Source organism: Oncorhynchus gorbuscha, linkage group LG16, assembly GCF_021184085.1.
Source record: "Oncorhynchus gorbuscha isolate QuinsamMale2020 ecotype Even-year linkage group LG16, OgorEven_v1.0, whole genome shotgun sequence".
Classification (NCBI taxonomy): Eukaryota; Metazoa; Chordata; class Actinopteri; order Salmoniformes; family Salmonidae; genus Oncorhynchus; species Oncorhynchus gorbuscha.
The window spans coordinates 50,419,645-50,446,586 of record NC_060188.1 but is presented as its reverse complement, the minus strand read 5'-3'; the positions used below and the strand labels follow the sequence as shown (position 1 = coordinate 50,446,586).

The 26,942-nt window shown below is 40.5% G+C and overlaps 1 protein-coding gene across 6 annotated transcripts in view; it reads left to right on the top strand.

Annotated features, from left to right (window-relative positions):
• The window catches only part of mtmr4 (myotubularin related protein 4), a 140,137-nt gene that overhangs the window by 77,346 nt on the left and 35,849 nt on the right, over positions 1 to 26,942 (top strand). For 5 of the 6 annotated variants that reach the window (XM_046306276.1, XM_046306275.1, XM_046306274.1 and 2 more), the window contains one exon: positions 25,395 to 25,511. In XM_046306276.1, coding sequence (XP_046162232.1) covers positions 25,395 to 25,511 — 117 coding nt within the window. Of the gene's footprint in view, positions 1 to 4,322; positions 4,590 to 4,719; positions 4,801 to 25,394; positions 25,512 to 26,942 lie in introns of those variants that run through there. The other variant, XM_046306278.1, reaches the window with a different exon arrangement.

Below are 26,942 nucleotides of genomic sequence, written 5' to 3'. Positions count from 1 at the left end.
GGTACATTCAACATGTCGATACCTTTCACAAATACAAGTATTGATGAAGTCAATCTCTCCTCGACTTTGAGCCAGGAGAGTTTGACATGCATATTATTCATGTTTGCTCTCTGTGTACATCCAAGGGCCAGCCGTGCTGCCCTGTTCTGAGCCAATTGCAATTTTCCTAAGTCCCTCTTTGTGCCACCTGACCACACGACTGAAAAGTAGTCCAGGTGCGACAAAACTGGAGCCTGTAGGACCTTCCTTGTTGATAGTGTTGTTAAGAAAGCAACGCTATAGACAGACTTCTCCCCATCCTAGCTTCTGTTGTATCAATATTTTTTGACCATGACAGTTTACAATCCAGGGCTACTCCAAGCAGTTCAGTGTCCTCAACTCGCTCAATTTCCACATGATTTATTACAATATTTAGTTAAGGTTTAGGGTTTAGTTCATGATTTGTACCAAATACAATGCTTTTATTTTTTAAATATTTAGGACAAACTTATTCCTTGCCAACAATTCTGAAACTAACTGCATCTCTTTGTTAAGTTTGCTGTCATTTCAGTCGCTGTGGTAGCTGACGTGTATAGTGTTGAGTCATCCGTATACATAGATTCACTGGTTTTCCTCAAAGCCAGTGGCATGTCGTTAGTAAAGATTGAAAAAAGACAGCTGCCCTGAGGAATTCCTGATTCTCCCTGGATTTTGTTGGAGAGCCTTCCATTAAAGAACACCCTCTGTGTTCTGTTAGACAGGTCACTCTTTATCCACAATGTAGCAGGGGGTGTAAAGATATAACACATACGTCTTTCAGGCAGCAGACTATGATCGATAATGTGAAAAGCTGCACTGAGGTCTGACAAAACAGCTCCAAAAATATTTGTATCATCAATTTCTCTCAGCCAATCATCAGTCATTTGTGTAAGTGCTGAGCATGTTGAATGTCCTTTTCCTATAGGGGTGCTGAAAGTCTGTTGTAAATTTGTTTACTGTAAAATAGCATTGTATCTGGTCAAACACTAATTTTTCGAAACGTTTACTAAGGGATGGTAACAGGCCGATTGGTCGGCTATTTGGGCCAGTTAAGGGGGCTTTACTATTCTTAGGTAGGCAAATAACTTTTGCTTCCCTCCAGGCCTGAGGATACACACTTTCTAGTAGGCTTAAATTGAAGATATGGTGTGCCAATATCGTCTGCTATTATCATGAGTAATTTTCCATCTAGATTGTCAGACCCTTGTGGCTTGCCATTGTTGATAGACAACAATCATTTCTTCACCTCTTCCACACTTAACGGAATTCAAAAGTACAATTCCTGTCTTTCATAATTTGGTCAGATAGACTTGGATGTATAGTGTCTGCGTTTGTTCCTGGCATTTCATGCCTGTTTTCTAATCTTGCCAATGAAAAAATAATTAAAGTAGTTGGCAATATCAGTGGGTTTTGTGACGAATGAGCCATCTGATTCAGTGAATGATGTAGTGGTGTTTGCCTTTTTGCCCAAAATTTCATTTTAGGTGCTCCAAAGCTTTTTACTATTATTCTTTGTAATTTATCTTTGTTTCATAGTGTAGTTTCTTCTTTTGATTCAGTTTATTCAGATTATTTCTCAATTTGCAGTTCGTTTGCCAATTGAATGTGCAGCTAGACTTATTCACCATTCCTTTTGCCTCATCATACCATTTTTCAATTCCTCATAAATCGACAGGGATTTAACTGTTTTTACAGTCAATTTCTTAATGGGTGCATGCTTATTAGTAACTGGGATAAGCAATTTCATTAAAGTGTCAAGTGCAGCGTCTGATTGCTTGCCATTACACACTGTGCTGTGTATAACTACACCTGGTAGGTTGATTGATGACCTGAACCAGGTTGCAGGCACTAGTTACAGTTTGAAACTTTCTCTTGAGTGGGCAGCCTGATGAAAGGTAGTCAATATTTAAATCACCCAGAAGATATACTTCTCTATGGATATCACATACATTATCAAGCATTTCACACATGTTATCCAGATACTGACTGTTAGTACATGGTGGTCTATAGCAGCTTCCCACCAGAATGGGCTTTGGGTGAGGCAGATGAACCTTTAGCCATATTACTTCAACAGTATTTAACATGAGATCCTCTCTAACTTTGCAGTATTTTGTTTTTTTGTGTGTTATTTCTTACATTATTAGCCAGCAAGTTTTTTTGTGTTATTACATACAGCTGGAAATAACTTTTTGATATTAGAGTGGCAGTAACTCACCAGCATTACGACCAAGAATATGACTTTCCCGAACTGGATTCTTTGTTCGTACCACCCATGGCAATTGAACTTATCACAAGCATTTTGCTACACCCCCAATAACATCTGCATGTGACCAATAACATTTGATTAGACTTTTCTGTAGATCTTATAACCATGTATTGCTACCACTGTATCATCAAAGGTATTATCGAAGTGAGTTTCAGAGATTGTCAGAATATGAATGTCATATTTTACTAGCAAATTATTGATTTCATGAACCTCGTTTCTTAAGCTAAATATTTTTCAACACTTTCTTGCTTTATTGGGAAGTTTAGCAGAGGTAGACATGCTTAGGTTATTTTTTATTAGTGCAGGGTGAGCTGAACACAGTGGACTTCCTACTAGGCCACACAACCTTAGTGCTGTATTACTCTGGGCATATGATTACAGCATACAATAGATGTAGGATCCGCAGATGCATTCAGGGCAGTAAGAGGGACAGTAAGGGGGACATAAATTAGTATTTAACACTTGTTTGGTTACTACTTGATTCCATATGTGTTATTTTATAGTTTTGATGTCTTCTCTATTATTCTACAATGTAGAAAATAGTGAAAATAAAGAAATAACCGTGGAATGAGGTGTGTCCAAACTTTGGACTGGTGCTGTATAACTGGGGAAGGGTATTAAACCATTTCTAGAGCACAGGGGTCTTCATCATTGGGAAATGGAAAACATATGGATCTACCCAGACTGCCTAGAGCTGGCCGTCCGACCAAACTGAGCAACCAGTTTGGTTGCTGTAAACTCTCCTTCCAGACTCACATTAAACATATCCAATCCAAAATTAAATCTAGAATTGGCTTCCTATTTTGCAACGTAGCATTCTTCACTCATGCTGCCAAACAGACCCTCGTAAAACTGACCATCTTACCGATCCTCGACTTCGGCAATGTCATTTACAAAATAGCCTCCAACACTCTACTCAGCAAATTGGATGCAGTCTATCACAGTGACATCCGTTTGTCACCAAAGCCCCATATACTACCCACCACTGCGACCTGTATGTTCTCTTTGGTTGGCCCTCGCTTCATACTCGTCGCCAAACCCACTGGCTCCAGGTCATCTACAAGTCTCTGCTAGGTAAAGCCCCCCCTTATATCTCAGCTCACTGGTCACCATAGCAGCACCCACCCGTAGCACGTGCTGCAGCAGGTATATCTCACTGGTCACCCCCAAAGCCAATTCTTCCTTTGGCCGCCTCTCCTTCCAGTTCTCTGCTGCCAATGACTGGAACGAACTGCAAAAATCTCTGAAGCTGGAGACTCTTACCTCCCTCACTAACTTTAAGCACCAGCTCTCAGAGAAGCTCGCAGATCACTGCACCTGTACATACCTCATCTGTAAATAGCCCATCCAATCTACCTCATTCCCATACTGTATGTATTTATTTATCTTGCTGCTTTGCACCCCAGTATCTCTACTTGCACATTCATCTTCTGCACATCCTACCATTCCAGTGTTTAATTGCTATATTGTAATTCCTTCGTCACCATGGCCTATTTATTGCCTTACTACCTCTCTTATCCTACCTCATTTGCATACACTGTATATAGATTTTTCTCCTGTATGGTGGTATGTTTGTTTATTCCATATGTAACTATATGTTGTTGTATGTGTCAAACTGCTTTGCTTTATCTTGGCCAGGTCACAGTTGCAAATGAGAACTTGTTCTCAACTAGCCTACCTGGTTAAATAAAGGTGAAATAAAAAATATAATAAAAAAAGGACCTTGGCCAGGGAGGTGACCATTGACCACTCTGACAGAACTACAGAATTCATTGGCTGAAATGGGTAGAACCTGCCAGAAGGACAAGTCTCTACAGCACTTCACCAATCTGGGCTTTTTGGGAGAGTGGCGAGATGGAAGCCACTCCTGAGAAAAAGGCACATGACAGCACGCCTGGAGTTTGCAAAAAGTCACATGAAAGACTCATAAGGCAAAAGATTCTGTGGTCTGATTAGACAAACATTTTACTCTTTGGGTTCTTGTATAATGGCGCCGGAGGGGATGGCTGCCATTTTTCGAGATTCTAACCAACTATGCTATTTTGTTCGTTTTTTCGTGTTGTTTGTATAACTTATTATTTTGTACATAATGTTGCTGCTACCGTCTCCTATGACAGAAAAGAGCTTCTGGACATCTGAACAGCAATTACTCACCTCGAACCGGACAAAGATTTTTTTTAACGTGTCCGACGCAAAGGATACACTGCTTTCTCCATACCAGGCCCAAATCCCCGTCATTTGCGTGAAGAAAAGACTGAGAAAGAGGGGGTGGAGGTCGGGCTGCCATCCGAGAATTCGTAGACAAGTGAGTAAACCTCCACTACCATCCGTACTATTGGCCAACGTGTAATCATTGGAAAATAAAATGGATGATCTACGATTAAGACTATCCTACCAATGGGACATTTAAAACTGTAATATCTTATGTTTCACAGAGACATGGCTGAACGACGACATGGATACTAAAGAGCTGGCTGGATATTCTGTGCGTCGGCAGGACAGAGAAGCTATGTCTGGTAAGACGAGGGGCGGGGGTGTGTGTCTATTTGTAAATAACAGCTGGGGTGCGACTTCTAATATTTAAGGTCTCGATTTATTACTCATCTAAGGTAGAGTACCCCATGATAAGCTGTAGACCACACTATCTACGAAGAGAGTTCTCATCTATATTATTCGTAGCCGTCTATTTATCACCATAAACCGATGCTGGCACTAAGACCGCACTCAACGAGCTATATAAGGCCATAAGCAAACAAGAAAATGCTTACCCAGCGCTCCTTGTGGCCGAGGTCTTTAATGTAGGCAAACTTAAATACATTTTAACAAGTTTCTACCAGCATGTCACATTTGCAACCAGAGGGGAAAAAAACTCTAGACCACCTTTACCCCACACACAGAGATACAAAGCTCTCCCTCGCCCTCCATTTGGCAAATCTGACCATTATTCTATCCACCTGATTCCGGCTTACAAGCCAAAACTCAAGCAGGAAGTACCAGTGACTCAATACGGATGTGGTCATATGACGCGGATGCTACGCTACAGGACTGTTTTGCTAGCACAGACTGGAATATGTTCCGGAATTCATCCAATGGCATTGAGGAGTATACCATCTCAGTCACCGGCATCATCAATAAGTGCATCGACGATGTCGTCCCCATAGTGACTGTACATACATATCCCAACCAGAAGTCATGGATTACAGATAGAGTTGCCGCTATCAAGGAGCAGGACACTAATCCGGACGCTAATTCCGCTACGCCCTCAGACAAACAATCACACAGGCAAAGTGTCAATACAGGTCTAAGATAGAATCCTACTACACCGGCTCTGACACTCGTCGGATGTGGCAGGGTTTGAAAACTATTACGGACTACAAAGGTAAACCCAGCCACGAGCTGCCCAGTGACGCAAGCCTACCAGACGAGCTAAATGCCTTTTATGCTTGCTTCGAGGCAAGCACTACTGAAGCATGCATGAGAGCACTAGCCATTCCGGATGACTGTGTGATAATGCTCCCGGTAGCCGATATGGGGTATTGTGTGTAGTTGAATTCAAGCTGCAACACATCCAAATGTGGAATAAGTCAGGGGGTAATACGTTCTGAAGACACTGTAAATGGATCTAACCTCACCCTAAGAGCAGTGATGCACAGTTACCTGCAGGCCTCGCCTCAATCCAGAGAAAGGCTTTAGAACTCTGTCAATTAGACTGGGTGTGGATTAGATGGCCATGGCTGGGTCTGGAGAGAGAAGGCTAATAGTGGAAGAGTCTGCCATTGTTAAGGTTATATTGCAGGAGAAGCTGTACGGACTCAATATATAATCTAACAAGGAGTAGAGGACAGGCTTAGGAGTCTGGGCATGAAAATATATTGTTGTTATCCATCCTGCCAACCTTTTTTTAATTTGTATTTTTTTTAAACCTTTATTTTACTAGGCAAGTCAGTTAAGAACAAACTCTTATTTACAATGACAGCCTAGGAACAGTGGGTTAACTGCCTGTTCAGGGGCAGAATGACAGATCTGTACCTTGTCAGCTCGGGGGTTTGAACTTGCAACCTTCCGGTTACTAGTCCAACGCTCTTAACCACTAGGCTACCCTGCCTCCCCAAATAGATACAAGTTAATTGGATAATTAGATCCAGCCTCCCTTTCTTTTTCTAGAATGTCAAGTTTATTAATTAATCATTTTAAAATGTAGAATTGTATGTATTCACAATCAGATAAGGCCTAAACTTCCACTGTGCCATGAAACACAAAACACAAATGACCCGTTTGGAACAGTAGAAGTGGAAAAGGTTTTAATTCCAGGTAAATTGAGGTGAAAGGTTTTGTTCAAGTTCTCATCTGAAGATGTATAATGAAACAGTCAAATTAATTTGAGAAAAAGCTGCGTCTTTAGTGCAGTGTTCATGTTATCTTGACCAGTTTGCTCCATACTGATTAATATCTTAGTCATCAATAGATGCTCCCTGTTGTTCAAGGCCTCTGAGCAAGAGGTTGCTTTATCCAAGCAGGGTGGAAATGATTATAACCTATTTATTTTTCTAATAGATTTGACGATAGTTAACTTATTTTGTACAGTCTGTGATTAACCAAAACGTGAGATCCATATGGACATTTTGAATCAGGTTTAATGGGTCCTGGTGGGCTGGTGATTTCCTAGCGAGCACCTTGGGAGTCATTTACCACTGGAACTCCTTCCCAAACAGACATTTTACTTAGATACTTCATTTTGTCAACCATGTAATTTTCTCCGTAGATGTTCATTCTCTTACAGACAAACAGGGGCAGTGTTCATAACGTCACCAATGTAATCAATGCAATCAAGAGACTCCACAACGTTTTAAATTGTCAAAAACATTTTTTTTAACCTTTATTTAACTAGGCAAGTCAGTTAAGAATAAATTCTTATTTTCAATGACGGCCTAGGAACAGTGGGTTAATTGCCTTGTTCAGGGGCAGAACTACAGATTTTACCTTGTCAGCTCAGGAATTTTATCTTGCAACCTTTCGGTGACAAGACCAACGCTCTGACCACTAGGCTACCTGCCGCCCAAAACATTTTCAAGATAGGCCAGTTACACTCAGTCCATTGTAGAACTTTGTCCATTGTACACACATTTGAGCAATTGTGTTGTTGTTGTGTACCACATTTTCTCTGTTGTACTGGTTAGTCAGAAGGCCTGATAAGGATTGGATCGTTTTTTCACTGTTTGACTTTCATTTCCCCAGATGAAGAGCTCCCTCTTTTTGGTACAGTATGGTCTCAGTGACATTGTGGGCAGTCAAAGAAAAACTTCCTGACATGAGGGACAAGAAATAGACAAGTGTAAACGGTGATGGGCTTACAGCTAGTCTTTTTGTGTTCATATTGGCTTGGCTACCTCACTTGATGAAAAGGCACTATGTAAAAAAAAGTATTTTGCCCATCAGTATTTTGTGATTGTCTCCTGTTTCACCTTGTAATTATATGCCCTCTTTCTTTGGCCATGTAGTGGCGTAGAATGAAACGATCACTCATGTATCATGTTGTAACACGCTGCATTACTGACCATCATAAAAAGCATGATACTGTAGGATTGAAGTGTTTTTGGCTGCTCATTTATTGAGAAAGTAAAACGATTTATTCATATCTCCATAAGGACCTGACGATTCAGAATGGTGGACCCAGGCTGTGTTGTGAATTGTAGAGGCCTCAGCCCTGACCAGAAGCAACCCATACCCCCTAGGCACTTGTGGAGATCTGAGAGGATTGGAAAGGTGTGAGCAATATGTAGTAAAGAACTGGAGAGTACTCAGTATATTAACTGGTCAAGGATGTGTATGTTACTTTTTAAATGTAATCCGTTGCTAGTTAACTGTCCAAAATTGTCATCAGTAACGTAACTATTGGATTACCCAGACTCAGTAACGTAATTTCATTACTTTGATATTTTTTTGATTATTTTCCCCTGAAGAGGCATTAGAAGAAGACAAATAGAATCCATCAAATGCATTTGGTGTGTCATCATAGTGGACTCTATCTTATTGTCAAACACGCTCAGGTGGAACAAACTTAAAACTTGCGCCTTTTTTAAGTGGTGAATTGAATGTCATTGAGAAAACAGAAAGGTGTCATAATGTATGTTTATTCTGCAAACATCCATCTGTAATCTCATTACAATATTTCTGCTGGTAACGTAACCGATTACTGTTTTTTTTAGTATTCACACCCCTTGACTTTTTCACTGTCACTGACCTACACACAATACCCCTTAATGTCAAAGTGGAATTCTGTTTTTCACATTTTTTTCATATTAATTAAGCATTTAAATGTCTCAAGTCAATAAGTATTCAACCACTTTTTATGGCAAGTTTAATTAAGTTCAGGACCAAAAAATGTGCTTAACAAGTCACATAATAAGTTGCAGGGACTCACTTTGTGTGCAATTACAGTGTTTAACATGATTGTGGAATGACTCATCTCTGTACCCCACACATACAATTATCTGTAAGGTCACTCAGTCGAGCAGTGAATTTCAAACACAGATTCAACCACAAAGAAACCAGGGAGTTTCTCCAATGCCTCGCAAGTAAGGGCACCTATTGGTAGATGGGGAAAAAAATAAAACCAGACATTGAATATCCCTTTGAGCATAGTGAAGTTATTAATTACACTTTTGATGGTGTATCAATACACCGTCACCACCAAGATAAAGGTGTCCTTCTAACTCAGTTGCCAGAGGGGAAGGAAACTGCTCGGTGATTTCACCATGAGTCATGGTGACTTTAAAATAGTTACATAGTTTAATGGCTGTGATAGGAGAACTGAGGCTGAATCAACAACATTGTAGTTACTTCACAATACTAACCTAATTTACAGAGTGAAAAGAAGTAAGCCTGTACAGCATAAAAATATTCAAAAACATGCATCCTGTTTGCAACAAGGCACTAAAGTAATACTGCAAAAAATGTGGCAAAGCAATTCACTTTTGTGAATATTATATTTCCAAGCATAGTGGTGGATACATCATGTTATGGGTATGCTTGTAATCACTTAAGGACTGGGGAGTTTTTCAGGATAAAAAATAAACGGAATGGAGCTAACCGCAAGCAAAATCTTAAGGGAAAACCTGGTTCAGTCTGTTTTCCACCAGACACTGGGAGATGAATTCACCATAACGTAGAATACGAAGCCAAATGTACACTCGAGTTGCTTCCCAAGAAGATGGTGAATGTTCCTGAGTGGCTGAGTTAAAGTTTTGAATTCATTCGGCTTGAAAATCTATGGCAAGACCTGAAAATGGTTGTCTAGCAATGATCAACAACCAATTTGACAGAACTTGAAGAATTGTTAAATAAATATTGGCAAATGTTGCACAATCCAGGCATGGAAAGCTCTTAGATTTACCCAGAAATATACTTATCTAATCAATTGTAATCCCTCTTTGTAACACAACAAAATCTGGAATAAGTCAGGGGGTATGAATACTTTCTGAAGGCACTCTAACTGATTGCATGTAATCAGTTACTCCCCAACCCTGTGAATGGTGCATTTTAAAGACCTCTGCACACTACAAATGGGGTACAATTTGGGATGCAGAAGTGCAGTGTGGTTAAAGGAAGTCTCCAGGCTCTCCTCTGTCCTGTTGACTCTGATCCTGTATGTCAGCACAGGCCTCTCTTTTTGGAGAAGCACCCCATCTCTTCGGTATGGCATTACCTCCAGAGCTGCTGAAATCTACTAGGAGCTACACTGCTACAAGGAGTGACAATCAATTCTGGTCCTGGAGGGCCAAAACATTTCCGTTTTTTTCTTTCTACCTCGAAGCTAATTTCACTGAATTAGTCCCTTATTAGAAGGAGAGGATGAACATCAGAAGTGTTTCAGCCCTTCAGGACCGGAATTGAATTACAAGCCCTGCGTGTAGCTTCTAATAAACAAAGAGTGCCGGGCTACACAATGGATAGTGATACTCCTACTGCTCGGTGGTTCTGTGGGTCTGTCTAACTGCTTTGTGGTTGGTTGAGAAAATGGGTGTGTGCCCATGTCATACAGACATTTGGGCTGGTTAAATAAAGTGTTGTGTCTGTCTTATTTGTTTCCCCACAGCTGTCACACAAGAGGATCATCATAGACATTTTGTTTCATTCAAGTCACCCTCCCTCCTTCAGGCATCCATTTAGTCGCTCTCTCTCTCTCCCTTATCCCTCCCATCTGTTACCATCACCACTCTCTTGCTCTCTCTTTCATGCGCTCTCCATCCCTCTCTCTCTGTTTCACAGTCATTCGCATGATCATACCACACTGCCAGCTGAGTTATAACTTGAACAATTCTTTGTTAGTTTTCAATTGTACAATTTCATCTCCCCGTGTATAAAAACCACGAAAGACTGCCGGAAAGGCTTGAACGCAAGATTGTCATTTTTATAACTCACACGGTGAAGAACGTAGCCTGTAGCCTACTGCAGGATTTCCCAGACCTTTTCAAATTCGGCACACAGAAATTAGAGGTCAAAAAGAATGGCACCGGTTGGCTCATAGATGGTGCTGTTATAAGAAGTTTCACTTAAATCATCATGTCCGCCGCCCTACTTGACCTACAGACTTGAACATTTGTATGTAGGTGTCTTTCCTCCTGCTGAACAAATTTGCCTGAAGGACCCATAAGGTTGACAGAATAGATGATTGAGAAATAAGGAAATCTGATTGTGTGTCCATGTCAATCCTTTTTAAATCCACTTCTCAATGGCCTATTAACTTGAAACGTGTTAGGGTCATCAGACATTACCATAATGAACCATGTTAAGTTTGGCATTGATATCTTCAAAAATAAGGACACTATTAACAATTCACATTTTGACTGCAACGCTAATGCTTAAAAGGGCCTGAACAGTGGAAATCGTGTTTCTCATGAAATCGAATGATATTTGGATGAAACCAGTTCAAAGTAGGGTAACTCAAGTATAACAAATGTCTGTAGCTGGTACATTGATAAAGTTGGATTATAAAGTGATGTGTTCCCTCCCCCATGTGTCAAACACTTGGATTCAGGGGGCAGGCATTACCAAGGATGGTAGGGTCTTATCATATTTACTTATTTAAATATGTACCACCTTAAAACTGTCATCCCATGCTCCTACACCTTACTTTAGCTTTATTTACAAACCGTAAGATAGCTACTAGGAGAACGTTGGACCAAATATATTGGTAACCATTCATCTGTGGTGTGACTGATAGCTAGCAAGCTACTTACGAGCATGCCGGCAAAAGCACTCTGTGTTGTGGCTGGGTATCATGGTGTTAATTTAACGTTACACAATTTTCCGAAGACTGAAGACATCCGACAGCAGTGGCTGCTATTTATTTTGGTGGACAGGTTTCACCGAAAATTACAATCATGTTACGCGTCTGCAGTGCACATTCCGTGCCAAGTTGCTTTATTGTGGAGAACATTCGATGGGTCTTGCTAGGAAGCTAATCCGGGAAGACGCCATCATTAATAGTGTATGTAAGTATCAGTGTTTGATGAGTCTGACACAGTAGCCAACAGTTTGGGGTAATCGGGAGGGCTAAAGTTAGGTAATGCAACTGTGGCTGCTTTGACTGTAAATGTTCTGTAACATCTGATAGTCACTATATGGTTTTTGTTCTTCTATCCCTAAGCCCCCTACATTGAGTCTGATAACTTCCAGCACACGGCTGGAACGAAGGAATGTTATCCACAAAAGGAGATGTAGTGTGTATAGTATTTGTCATTTACCCCTGAAAATCATATTTTACCATTCCATTGTGTGGGTTGTTGTCTTACAGTTAATGTTGCTTGTATCATTGGGGCTCATGATGATTCGGGGGTGTAATTGTTTCCTTTTCCATTTCCTTTTGTCTTTCCACTATTATCAAGCAGTAATGATACACATTTTAGACAATTCAACCTTTATCTGCACAGCTTCCCAGGCAATCATCACAGCAGGAATGCTGTGATACAAAATCAACTTTAAGTCATAGTTATTCATTTAAAATCTGCATCAATTGAGCATTTCAGGAACAGAAACATTTCTAAATACAAACATTGAAAAGTTTCACAAAAGTGCACGACCAAAGTTCACAAATTTCAAATTGAGTACTTCTAAAATACGAAAAAGCACATTGTAGAATGAGTAGATCACCTCATCAACAAATGGATAGCATCATGACAAATAAAAGGAAAATCACTACCCATTTAACAAACATTTCCCTTTTCAGAAACATTACAGGCTGCGTAGACTGGCTCCTGGATCTCCTTTTCAACACGGTCACCCTTGAACCAGTGCCGTATGTGGGGAAGCTGTGCAAGCTGTCCATCCCAGTGTGAAAGGCCTGACAAAGAGCAGGCCATAGCTAGATTTTTCTTACCCTTCTATCTTGGGGGTGACTGAAGCCTGCTTGATTGAGGCAGGTCCTCCTGTTCTCTCGCTGTCCTCCCCATGAATTTCTGTAGTTGGTTGCATTTCCTAAAGCCTAAATAATTCACTGTTACGTAAATACAGTATATAACATTTTGTTTCATTGTATTGTTTTTTTAAAGAGTTTGGACAGGAGATGAGTGTTACAAATTGTACGAATCAATGGGTCCTGCATACTGCAGGGTGGCTGGGTTTCTATATTAGGCTTATGGCTCTAATTGTTTATTTTTTTATTATGTCAAATGGTGTTTCACCATTATTTCTCACCTTTATTTTTCACAAGTGTTCATGTTGATCAATATTTTGGCTAAGCTGGCCTTTAGTAAATTATCAAATAAATGTCTGCTCAATGCATACAACTCTGAACATATTGTAATGTATAATGCAGAGGGAACCAATAAATTGTCCAGTACAGTTATTGTATGCTGTTTTCACATACCTTCCTTTATGTCTAAGCTTCTAAGGTGACTCAGACTTCATGTGAAGTATATCAGTGAACTGTATTCTGTAATTATACTGTGCAAAAATATTAACGCAGCATGCTACAATTTCAATGATTTTAATGAATTACAATTCATAAGGAAATCAGTTCATTTAAATAAATAAATTAGGCCCTACTCTATGGATTTCACATGACTGGGCAGCCATGAGTGGGCCTGGGAGGGCATAGGCCCACCCACTGGGGAGCCAGGCCGAGCCAATCAGAATGAGTTTTTCCCCATAAAAGGGCTTTACAGAAGGAAATACTCCTCAGATTCATCAGCTGTCGGAGTGGCTGGTCTCAGACAATCCCGCAGGTGAAGAAGCTGGATGTGGAGGTCCTGGGCTGGTGTGGTTACACGTGGTCTGCGGTTGTTGAGGCCAGTTGGACGTACTGCCAAATTCTCTAAAACGACATTGGAGGCAGCTTATGGTAGAGAAATTAACATTACATTTTCTCGCAACAGCTCTAGTGGACATTCCTGCAGTCAGCATGCCAGTTGCACGCTCCCTCAAAACTTGAGACATCTGTAGCATTGTGTTGTGTGACAAAACTGCACATTTTAGAGTGGCCTTTTATTGTCCCCAGCACAAGGTGCACCTGTGTAACGATCGTGCTGTTTAATCAGTTTCTTGATATGCCACATCTGTCAGGTGGATGGATTATCTTGGCAAAGGAGAAATGCCCACTAACAGGGATGTACAACATTTAAGATAAATAAGCTTTTTGTGAATATAGAACATTTCTGGGATCTTTTGTTTAAGCTCATGAAACATGGAACCAACAATTTACATGTTGTGTTTATATTTTTGTTCTGTATAGTTACAAAACAATAGAATTGCATTTGTGTATTGCTGCTGTTTGTCTGATACCCAACAGACCAATTGTTGACCATGAAAGCATTTTGCAGAGAAAATGAGGCTTCCTATTTAGGCTCGGAATGACATTTGGTCCATTGTTTACCTTTTTACCTGGCAATGACCACAAGGGCATTTCAAAGAGCTGTCAGTCAAGGTGAGCTCATGAGTATAAGCCTCCCCCCACTCTGCATCTTCCCTCAGGCTTCTTGATAGTTTGAGATGAGAGAAGTTTTTTGATAGCGTCAACATATTCTGGGTGATGTTTTGATCATTGAAAGGCAATTTTTACTTGGGAAATATTAGAACTGTGGGAACCCTTTTGAAAATAATCATAGAAAATATTATTCTTATGGACTAAAAGTCAGACTCATTCCACATTTGGTCTTTGGACTCATCACAATAGTCCCTAAAGAGTGAGAAAATAATGTTGATGCATTCAAAGGTGTCCACACTATACAGTTGAAGTCGGAAGTTTACATACACTTAGGTTGGAGTAATTAAAACTTGTTTTTTAGCCACTCCACAAATTTCTTGTAATCAAACTATAGTTTTGTCAACTCAGTTAGGACATCTACTTTGTGCATGGCACAAGGAATTTTTCAAACAATTGTTTACAGACAGATTATTTTACTTATAATTCAATGTATCACAATTCCAGTGGGTCAGAAGTTTACATACACTAATTTGGCTGTGCCTTTAAACAGCTTGGAAAATTCCAGAAAATGAGATCATGGCTTTAGAAGCTTCTGATAGGCTAATTTACATAATTGAGTCAATTAGAGTTGTACCTGTGGATGTAATTCAAGGCCTACCTTCAAACTCAGTGCCTCTTTGCTTGACATGGCTCATCTGTACAAACAATAGTACACAAGTATAAACACCATGGGACAACGCAGCCGTCATACTGCTCAGGAAGGAGACGCTTTCTGTCTCCTAGAGATGAACGTATTTTGGTGCGAAAAGTGCAAATCAATCCCAGAACAACAGCAAAGGACATTGTGAAGATGCTGGAGGAGACAGGTACAAAAGTATTTATATCCACAGTAAAACGAATCCTATACCGACAACCTGAAAGGCCGCTCAGCAAGGAAGAAGTCACTGCTCCAAAACCGCCATAAAAAGAAGCCAAACTGTGCTTTGCAACTGCACATGGGGACAAAGATCGTACTTTTTGGAGAAATTTCCTTCTGGTCTGATGAAACAAAAATAGAACTGTTTGACGATAATGACCATCGTTATGTTTGGAGGAAAAAGGGGGAGGCTTGCAAGCTGAAGAACACCATCCCAACTGTGAAGCACGGAGTGACAGCATCATGTTGTGGGGGTGCTTTGCTGCAGGAGGGATGGTGTTCACAAAATAGATGGCATCATGAGGAAATAAAATTATGTGGATATATTGAAGCAACATCTCAAGACATCAGTTAAGGCTTGGTCGCAAATGGGTCTTCCAAATGGACAATGACCCCAAGCATACTTCAAAAATTGTGGCAAAATGGCTTAAGGACAACAAAGTCAAGGTATTGTAGTGGCCATCACAAAGCCCTGACCTCAATCCTATAGAAAATGTGTGGGCAGAACAGAATAAGCGTGTGCAAGCAAGGAGGCCTACAAACCTGATTCAGGTACACCAACTCTGTCAGGAGGAATGGGCCAAAATACACCCAACTTATTGTGGGAAGCTTGTGGAAGGCTACCCAAAACGTTTGACCCAAGTTAAACTATTTAAAGACAATGCTACCAAACACTAATTGAGTGTATGTAAACTTCTGACCCACTGGGAATGTAATGAAAGAAATACAAACTGAAATAAATAATTCTCTCTACGATTATTCTGACATTTCACATTCTTAAAATAAAGTGTTGATCCTAACTGACCTAAGATTAAATGTCAAGAATTGTCAAACTGAGTTTAAATGTATTTGGCATAGGTGTATGTAAACGTCCAACTTCAACTGTACCAATGTAGCATGTTCTTAGCGTGGAACACACACAGCTGTGCTTGCACATGCGCAGAACAAATACACAGATGGAACTAGATTTTAAGCTGTTTACATGTTCTAATAATTTTAAAGATTGCTCAGAAAATCAGGTTGTACCAAAAGCAACATTCAGATGCAATATTGTTCACTATAAAAAAAAAGTACACTAAGTGTTCAAAACATAAGGAACACCTGCTCTTTCCATGACATAGACTGACCAGGTGAATCCAGGTGAAAGCTATGATCTCTTATTGATGTCACGTGTATTTAAATCAGTGTGGATGAAGGGGAGGAGACAGGTTATAGAATGATTTTAAAGCCGTGAGACATGGATTGTGTATGTGTGTCATTCAGAGGGGTGAATGGGCAAGGCAAAGATTGAAGTGCCTTGGAAAAGATTATGGTAGTAGGTGCCAGGCGCACCGGGTTGAGTGTCAATAACTGCAACACTGCAGGGTTTTTCACGCTCAACAGTTTCCCGTCTGTTTCAAAAATGGTCCACCCACAAAGGACACCCAGCCAACTTGACACTACTGTGGGAAGCATTGGAGTCGATATGGGCCAGCATCCCTGTGGAATGCTTTCGACACCCTGTAGAGGCCATGCCCTGACAAAGTGAGGCTGTTCTGAGGGCAAAAGGGGGTGCAAAACTCAATATTAGGAAGGTTTTCCTAATGCTTTGTACACTCCGTGTATAATTACCTCGAAAGAAGTGCACATAGCAATTAGCATAAATAGCACAATTTACTTAACATGATAAAATTTAGCATTGGCCCGCTAAAGATGCGCTAATACAGCAGCTTCATTTGTCATCCACAGACGCATTCAATCAGTCTCAGGATGAGAACGATGAATGATCAGGTTTTCTCTTAAGATATATCTATGTTTCGCTCATTATTTCTAGCTTTATATCAGTTTTTTGACCTTCACGGACAATAGAAAATCTGTCATAAAAGTCTCTCTACAATGCTTACTCAACATGGCATTGATTGAGTTGTCAAAAGCAGGACCTAACTGATTTGCGCACTTCTGATGGGTGAGGTCATTTCTCATAACTACAAGCATATATATATATTTTTTTTTTTACCCCCAATTTTGTGATATCCAGTTAGTAGTTACTGTCTTACTGTTTGGCACTGCGATGCAGTGCCTTAGACCACTGCGATGCAGTGCCTTAGACCACTGCGATGCAGTGCCTTAGACCACTGCGATGCAGTGCCTTAGACCACTGCGATGCAGTGCCTTAGACCACTGCGATGCAGTGCCTTAGACCACTGCGCCACCCGGGAGGCCTTACTACAAGGATATGTAACCATTACTTAACCTGGCTTACCCTAAAACCCTAAAATATGCTAAAAATAATTTTTCAATCATATTTTCATGAACCATAGGACTTGGTTTGAGAACAGCTAATGGATTGGTCAAAGGATGGCTTAGTTAAATCAAAAATCTGATTTTACGTGTCTATTTAAAAAACACTGTAAATCCACTCAACAGTGGCAGATCAGCTTAAAACTTGTCGTTGCTGTCATGGACATCCCTAAGGTGAATTTGGTATTGATATCTCAAAAAACAAGAACTCTTAACTCATTATTATTTTGTATATTCTTTTTAAATGTTAGGGGGTAGATCCGTTTTAATATTGCAGATAGATTGTAGCTTCCATCAATGTAATTGTCTGTGTCACTTCCAATAGCCCATATATTATTTTGCAAATATATATATATACACACACACACACACACACACACACACACACACACACACACACACACACACACACACACACACACACACACACACACACACACACACACACACACACACACACACACACACACACACACACACACACACACACACACACACATAAATTAATTGGATATATATATACACACACCTTTTTTATCTCCTTTGTTACGCTTCAACCCTACCACCCCTCCCTCAGTTGGAGAAAACTAGTGAACAACAACGCTTAGGCCTGTATTTCCAGCTGTTGTTTTTAACTCTTGTTCTACACACAATCTCTCCCATATATTATTGATGTCCTTCCGATTTGATTTCCATTTGCCATATCTTTCAAACTGTACTCTTTCAAAAACAGTTCCTAACCTATATACATTTTACGGGCACAGTATGTTTTACATTAGATATCTTGTTGTTATTAGTCCAAACCTTCAGCTCCATTCAACCCCTCCCATCTATCGCTTAACACAATCCATATTGGATTTCTATTTGCCATATATCTTTCAACTGCGCTGTGATGTTTCACAAAAGCTCTGCTATCTGCAGGGTTAGCTCCCGGTAAATATTCCAATTCTTCAGCTATTCTTCAGCTATTCCAAAAACAAGCTACATATGGACAGTACCAAAACAAATGATCTAATGATTCTGCCTCTTCGCAGCAAAATCTGCAGAGCTGGGAATGTTGTATCCCCCATATAAATAACATTATGTTGGTTGCAAGAGTTCTGTATAATAATTTAAATTGAAATATTCTACGTTTTGAATCCGGCGTCGTTTTGCGTATCAGTTCATAAACCATGTGCCATGGAAAACTGTTTTGCAATCTATACGGCACGGCTGTCAATTTTCTGGTCCTTAAATGAAACGGGTATACTTTATTTATCACCATTTTCTTTCATGCAGGGCCGACAGACATGTTCCTTACTTTTCCCCCCTTCCACTTTCCTCTTTTCCCCCCTTCCACTTTCCTCTTTTCCCCCCTTCCACTTTCCTCTTTTCCCCCTTTCCACTTTCCTCTTTTCCCCCCTTCCACTTTCCTCTTCCATTATGTTTTAGTTGTATAACATAACTCCACCAGTCATATTTATGATATCATTTACGAAGATTTTATTTATATTTTTAAAAAGTATGTTTTTTTAAATCAATTGGTATATTTGAGTTTAACACTATTTGTTGTATTATTTCTTCTGTCTTTTCTGGTGGATTAAATTGAAATGGATTAAAATGTATTAAACTTCCCTAAACTCCTAAAAGACGATCAAAAAGGAGATGAATAAAAATGCAATCGCTAGCTCCATACTGTTACTGTCTTTATGGACCTATGGACAAAAAATATATATAGAAAGGTGAGCATGACTTTATATTTCCTCACTGTGTGACACTGACCGCGGGGCGTTATGGGATTGTTTCCAAAGTTAGAGCTGATTTTGAGAAAACTTCAAGCCCCATTTTCAAAACAACATTACAATATAAAAATGTATTTAAGACTTTGTAATTGGGGAATTTCTTGAGGTGCTCTAGGTTGCTATTACAGCGCATTCGGAAAGTATTCAGACCCCTTGACTTTTTCCACATTTTGTTACGTTACAGCCTTCTTCTAAAGTTGATTAAATTGTTTTTTTCCTAATCAAACTACACACAATACCCCATAATGACAAAGCAAAAACAAAAAAAAATGATTTTTGCAAATGTATTAAAAATAAATAACTGAAATATCACATTTGCATAAGTATTCAGACCCTTTACTCACTACGTGTTGAAGCACCTTTTGCAGCGATTACAGCTTTGAGCTTGGCACACCAGTATTTGGGGAGTTTCTACCATTCTTCTCTGTAGATCCTCTCAAGCTCTATGAGGTTGGATGGGGAACGTCTCTGCATACTGTAGTCATTTTCAGGTCTCTCCAGAGACGTTCGATCGGGTTCAAGTCCGGGCTCTGGCTGGGCCACTCAATGAAATTCAGAGACTTGTCCCGAAGCTACTCCTGCGTTGCCTTGGCTGTGTGCTTAGGGCCGTTGTCCTGTTGAAAGGTGAACCTTCACCCCCAGTCTGAGGTCCTGAGCGCTTGGGAACCTTCAGTGCTGCAGAAATTCTATGGTACCCTTCCCCAGATCTGTGCCGCAACACAATCCTGTCTTGGAGCTTTACAGACAATTTCTTTGACCTCATGGCTTGGTTTTTGCATTGACATGCACTGTCAACTGTGGGACCTTATATAGACAGGTGTGTGCCTTTCTAAATCATGTCTTATTAATTGAATTTACCACAGGTGGACTCCAATGAAGTTGTAGAAACATCAAGGATGATCAATCAAAACAGGATGTAACTGAGCTCAATTTGAGTCTCATAGCAAAGGGTTTAAATACTTAAAAAGCTTTGTCATTATGTAGAATGATAAGGACATGTTTTATTTAATCCATTTTAGAATAAGGCTATAATACTTTCCAAATGCACTGTATATGCTTTTCTCGCATTGAGAAATAGATGCTACCTACACTGACTTTAACTGGGTCTCACTGTAGGCGAATTACAGACATCCGCCAGTATAGCTGACCTCTGCCACAGTAGTATCACAGTGGTGCTTTACAATCGTCCATTTAACATACTGTATTGCTCTGCATTTCACTCTTTTCTCCTCCTCCACTCCCCTCTCTGGAGTGCCCCTCCCTCTCCAGTTGCCTAAAACCGGAAGTCACGACTCACAAACCACCAAGTCATAAAATATTTGTCACTGCATGGTCTTTTTCCTCCCTCTATCCATCTCTCTCTCTTTCTCTAGGTCTCTCTTCCCTCTCTTTTTATCTGTACTGCCTGAGGCAGGAGAGGGAAAAACGTGACACTGTATCTTCTGCTGCACTACCCGGCCGTCTATGAGTCATACAACTCTATTTGGAGCAGAGCAGAACCACAGAGCCAGCTTGATGCAGCTCAGAGAGAGACTGTACAGGATGTTAACTATGTATGACACTTTCAGCGGGATGTGTTAGTTCCCTGCCTTCGACAGTGGAGTTGCAGTGGATTGCCTTCATCCACTCTTGCCTGGACAGTTAACGAGCGGTGCACATGATTTAGCCCCTGGAGGCTTCGTTAGTATTCTGATGATATTGTCTCCTTGTCATTTAAGTTTCTCATAATAGACAGTCAGACTCAGAGATCATGTTAGGAATATTACACCTCCCATAAAGAGAGAACCATACCCATAGCTTTATCTGAACAGCTCTCATATTTAGGCCCACTACTGATGTTATCTGTGAGACCCCATCGACACTGCACCCCACCCTCTCTCCTGTACCTCTGCCAAGCCAAAGCTACCCAGGCACTTTCTTTTTGTGACAGATGAACAGCAACACAAACATTAGTAAGATATATGGGGCACAGGGCAGACTATGGGGCACTGGTCTGGGCTGGTTCAAGGAGCTGGCCTGGGAGGGACAATGATAAAAAATAAGTAAAGGTTATAATCTCCACCATGGAGGGAGAGTAGACTGATTAAACCAGACTGAACGCTGCCCTCACCATTCATTCAGTCTGGTGTAAATGTAAATGTGTTATCTGGGCCAAGCATCAGTGCCAGGTTCCATCCAGAGCCATCAGTAAAAGCCTCATGGCCTCTATCGATTCCTGATGCTTCCATTTGGAAGCCTGCATGCTCCCTGTTTAAAAAAAAAAAAAGATTGTCCATTTCTTACATTTTCTGTGATCAAATGTAAAAAATAAAATAAAACGTCTCACTCTCATCTTCCCTTGCTGTGATCCTTGTGCATTTTCTCTGATCATTCATTTCACCAGAGAGAAGTGAGTTTGAGTAGATAATGATAATGTTTTTTTTTTTACAGACATTCATTTTGTAGTACCCAGGCCCAATGCTCCTTTCAATGAGTTGTTTTCTCTGGGCTGTACCATTTCACATCTTACAGTCATCCTCTCTCCCCTGCCTGTCCTGTATGTTCATGCCCCAACAGGTCATGTCTTAGAGTGACTCAGTAAGTAGTGAGTGTGATGAGGCAATTATTATGAGGTATTATTGTGCCTAAGTGGTCACTAGGCAACAACTCTGTGCTGTCTTTCCAAAATAGAGATCTTCTAGATGTTGTCGTCTCTAGTGAATGCTCACAGCATAACAACAACCAAACCGCTTTTAGCTTTTCGCTACACAACTTCAGTTTCAAGTTTTTGTCACATGGTGAAATGACTTTCTTGCTTGCTCTTTCGCAACAGTGCAGTAATCAATATCTGTAGTACTATACAAAATAAATAAAGCAAAGTAGAACAAAAACACACGAGAAATAGAAATAAGAACAAAATAAACTAAGCTACTGTATATACAGGGTCAGTTCCAGAGTCAGTTCCAATACCATATTTACAATGTGTAGGGATACTGGAGTTGGAGGGTTAGATATGTAAATGGTTAAGGTGACTAGGTGTCAGGCTATATGATAAACAGAGTAGCAGCATATAATATGACTTTGTGTGTGTGTGTGTGTGTGTGTGTGTGTGTGTGTGTGTGTGTGTGTGTGTGTGTGTGTGTGTGTGTGTGTGTGTGTGTGTGTGTGTGTGTGTGTGTGTGTGTGTGTGTGTGTGTGTGTGTGTGTGTGTGTGTGTGTGTGTGTGTGTGTGTGTGTGTGTGTGTGCATAGTCAGTGCAAAAATAAATTAGAAGGGTCAATGCAAATAGTCTGTGTAACCATTTTGTTAGCTATTTAGCAGTCTTCTGGCTTGCTTCAGTACCGTTTGCTGTGCGGAAGCAGAGAGAACAGTCTATGGCTTGGGTGATTCGAGTCTAGAACAATTGCCTTCCTTTTATTTAACATTTAATTTTTTTAAAAATTTAACCTTTATTTAACTTGGCAAGTCAGATAAAGAACAAATGGTGGCCTACTCACCTTTCACACTGCCTGACATAGAGGTCCTTTATTGCAGGGAGCTCAGCCCCTGTGATGTACTGGGTTGTCTGCACCATCCTCTGTAGCACCTTGCAATCAAGGGAGGTGCAGTTGTCATACCAGTTGTCATACCAGTGATGCAGCCAGTCAAGATGCTCTCAATGGTGAAACTGTAGAACATTTTGAGGATTTGAGGGCCCATGCAAAGTATTTTCAACCTCCTCAGGGGAAAGACGCGCTATCACACCTTCTTCACGGTGTAGATGGGGGAGTGTTCCACACTGCCAGGTCACTGACCACCCCCCTGTAGTAGGCTGTCTCATTGTCGCCGGTGATCAGGCCTATCGCCGTCGTGTTGTCAGCATACTTGACGGTGTTGGAGTCATGCGTGGCCACACAGTCGTGTTGAACAAGTGAGTACAGGAAGGGACTAAGCACACACCCCTGTGGGGCCCCCATGTTGACAGCCAGCATGGCGGAGGTGATGAGTAAAGTAAAGATTGATGCCAGGAGACATGAGTGGAAGAGAAAAATCAAAGTAGGCCTTTCTACTCCGAGAGAGAGAAGTATAGGTGAGAAATGTTATTCAATTCACCAGGCATACACACAGAGTAATTATACATTATGCATTTACAGACCTTTGTCATGGCACCAGTGAACAAGACTAGAGTTCCAGGCAGAGGAAAAGTGATTTAGACATTATTTCATCCCGTTTAGACTTCACAGTAAAACATCAATTACAGCTAAAATGTTTCTCATCTGTTGCCACGCACCAGTCTAATGACAAGACGAACATGGGCATAATTTGTCTCTGTCAATATTACACTAAACAAAACTGTAAACGCAACACGGAACATTTTCAACGATTTTACTGAGTTACAGTTCATATAAGGAAATTGAAATAAATTAGGCCCTAATCTATAGATTTCACATGACTGGGCAGGGGTGCAGCCATGGCGAGCCAGGCCCAGGCAATGAGAAATAACGTTTCCCCACAAAAGAGCTTTATTAACAGAAATGCTCCTCAAACGATGTTTGAGGCGGCTTTTGGCAGAAAATTAACATTCAATTCTCTGGCAATAGCTCTGATGGAAATTCCTGCAATCAGCATGCCAATTGCACACTCCCTCAAAACTTGAGACATCTGTGACATTGTGTGACAAAACTGCACATTTTAGAGTGGCCTTTTATTGTCCCCAGCACAAGGTGCACCTGTGTAATGATCATGCTGTTTAATCAACTTCGTGATATGCCATACCAGTCAGGTGGATGGATTATTTTGGCAAAGGAAAAATGCTCACTAACAGGGATGTAAATAAATTTGTGCACAAAATTTGAGAGAAATAAACTTTTTGCGCTTATGGAAAATGTCTGGGATCTTTTATTTCAGCTCATGAAACATGGGATCAACACTTTACATGTTGCATTTATATTTTTGTTCAGTATAAATCATTTTCAGTAAAGTGCAATAAAATGTTGAATTAAGTTTGAACACAGTGATCATTAATGTTTGTTTGGCTGCATCTCGTTAATTGGCTTCCTGTTTTAGACGACTTGAGGCATCATTTAGACATTGGCATTATCAGTTCCCTCTATTTAGTCTTTATCTGTCTCTCTCCCTCCACCTTGTTGGGTTTTAAGCAGCTAAAATAAATGTGCTACTTCTGAGAGAGATGAAACGTGTTCTATTCTGTGATGGGAACCAATTATCTTAATGCATGGGTCTTCTCTATCCTTGTGTCCCAAATGGCACCCTATTGCCTACATAGTGCACTTGTTTTGACCAGAGCCCTATGGGTAATATGTTGCCATTTGGAATGCAGGCCTGGAGTCTGGGCTGAGGGACTAATGAAATGGGCATGTATCTGGAATGTTAGATGGTTTGAGAGCCATCACAAAGACAGTACCGTTAACCATGTACACCACACACACACACACACACACAGTACATAGTACACAACCTCCCTGCCCGCCTGCCTGTCGGCCTGTTCACTCAGGCTCAAAGAACAGCCAACCTGCTCTCCTCTCTCACATAGATCCTTTTATGCTATTAGTGCTAATGGAGACTGCCACAAAGCACATTTATGAATAGATTCAAGAAGCTGGACATTTGGCGTTAGTTCCTACTTCACAGTAGGGTAATACATGTTTTTTTTTGTCTTTCTTTTTAAAAGAAATGCCTTCTTGAACGTGAACTTTCATGTGCCTTAATAACAAACCTGTATGTGATCTGTAAATATGAATACAAATGTTAAATGACGAGCCATGTTGGTTAAGCCACAGAAAAAGTCAGCAACCTTCCCACTAGCCATGATTGGAGAAAGTAGTTAAATTTCTATACGGTTTACCAAAACAGATCTCAACCACTAGCAGTGCAAGCACCTGGAGAACAAGCCAATCAGATTCCAGCAACACTGACCAGGAGAACTAAAGGTCTTTTCACACTACTAGGTACACATTTAAGAGACCACGAACAGGTGTGATAATCAGCAGGATAGTGTTGATTCTCCATTGGACCATGTACTCTGGTTTGATGTGTGACGGCTGCATTGCAAATTTTACAGAGAACAGTGGGATTAATAGGAAGATAATGAAGTGAATATACTGTAAAAACTGCAAGGTTTTAACTTTGTGACGTTTGTGTCGCTGATATCCGACGTCCTTATGGCAATGTTGATTAAGCATTGTGGTTCATGTTGTCTTAACATTGCGTTGACGTTTGTGTCCCCTCCAGGTGCCGTTCTCAGCTCTGCAGGGGGAAGGGGTGGAGTATCTAGGCCGAGCCGATGACACCATCATCGCCATCTCCAACTACAGGCTCCACATCAAGTTTAAGGACTCCATTATAAATGTAAGACATAATGAACACATGCGTATTTTACGATATGCTGGTATTGATCCACGGATCGGTTTGGGGTTTTATTTTACCTTCTATATCGGTATTTAAATATTTGGTTTGTACAATGTGATACTTTGTGTGTAACTTCCATTTTTATAGTTTACTTCACTATTTGAGTCATCGCTCCCTGCTCTCTCTTAACATGCTGCTTTCCACACAGACATAGCCCCGCCCCCTGTCACTCAAGGTGGGCATTTGTTGTTCCTCGACCACGAGAAACTTGCCTTCAGTCTGTATGGTCAATGCAACACACGGATCAATGTTGATGACAATGATGCTGTTTTCACTTAATATAAATCCAGTAGTGTTTTATAATTACACTATTTGTTTGTGTTTCTTACATCTGCAACCAGCTAGTTTGTATTTTCTTAGCAAGTTGGGCCTAAATTGTGTTAGCTGCTAATGCTAATCACTGGTTAGCTAGCTAGCTAATGTACTGAGTCAGAGCAAACATACAGTACCAGTCAAAAGTTTGAACACGGCTACTCATTCAAGGGTTTTTCTTTATTTTTACTATTTACTATGTTGTAGAATAATAGTGAAGACATCAAAACTATGAAATAACACATATGAAATCATGTATTAACCAAAAAAGTGTTAAACAAATCCAAATATATTTTATATTTGAGATTCTTCAAAGTAGGCAACCTTTGCCTTGATGAAAGAATTGCACACTCTTGGCATTCTCTAAACGAGCTTCACCTAGAATGCTTTCCCAACATTCTTGAAGGAGTTCCCACATATGCTGAGTACTTGTTGGGTGCTTTTCCTTCACTCTGCAGTCTGACTTATCCCAAACCATCTCAATTGGATTGAGGTTGGGTGATTACGGAGATCAGGTCATCTGATGCAGCACTCCATCACTCTCCTTGGTCAAATAGCCCTTACACAGCCTGGACGTGTGTTGGGTCATTGTCCTGTTGAAAAACAAATAATAGTCCCACTAAGGGCAAACCAGGTGGGATGGTGTACCGCTGCAGAATGCTGTGGTAGCCATGCTGGTTAAGTGTGTTTTGAAAAATAAATAAACTACTGACAGTGTCACCAGCAAAGCACCATCACACCTCCTCATCCGTGCTCCACGGCGGGAACTACACATGAGGAGATCATCCGTTTGCCTACTCTGTGTCTCACAAAGACACTGGGGTTGAAACCAAAAATCAAAAATTTGGACAATAGGACAGATTTCCACCGGTCTAATGTCCGTTGCTCGTGTTTCTTGGCCCAAGCAAGTCTCTTCTTCTTTTTGGTGTCCTTTAGTAGTCGTTTCTGTGCAGCAATTTCACCATGAAGGCCTGATTCACGCAGTCTCTTCTGAACAGTTGATGTTGAGATGTGTCTGTTACTTGAACTCTGTGAAGCATGTATTTGGGCTGCAATTTC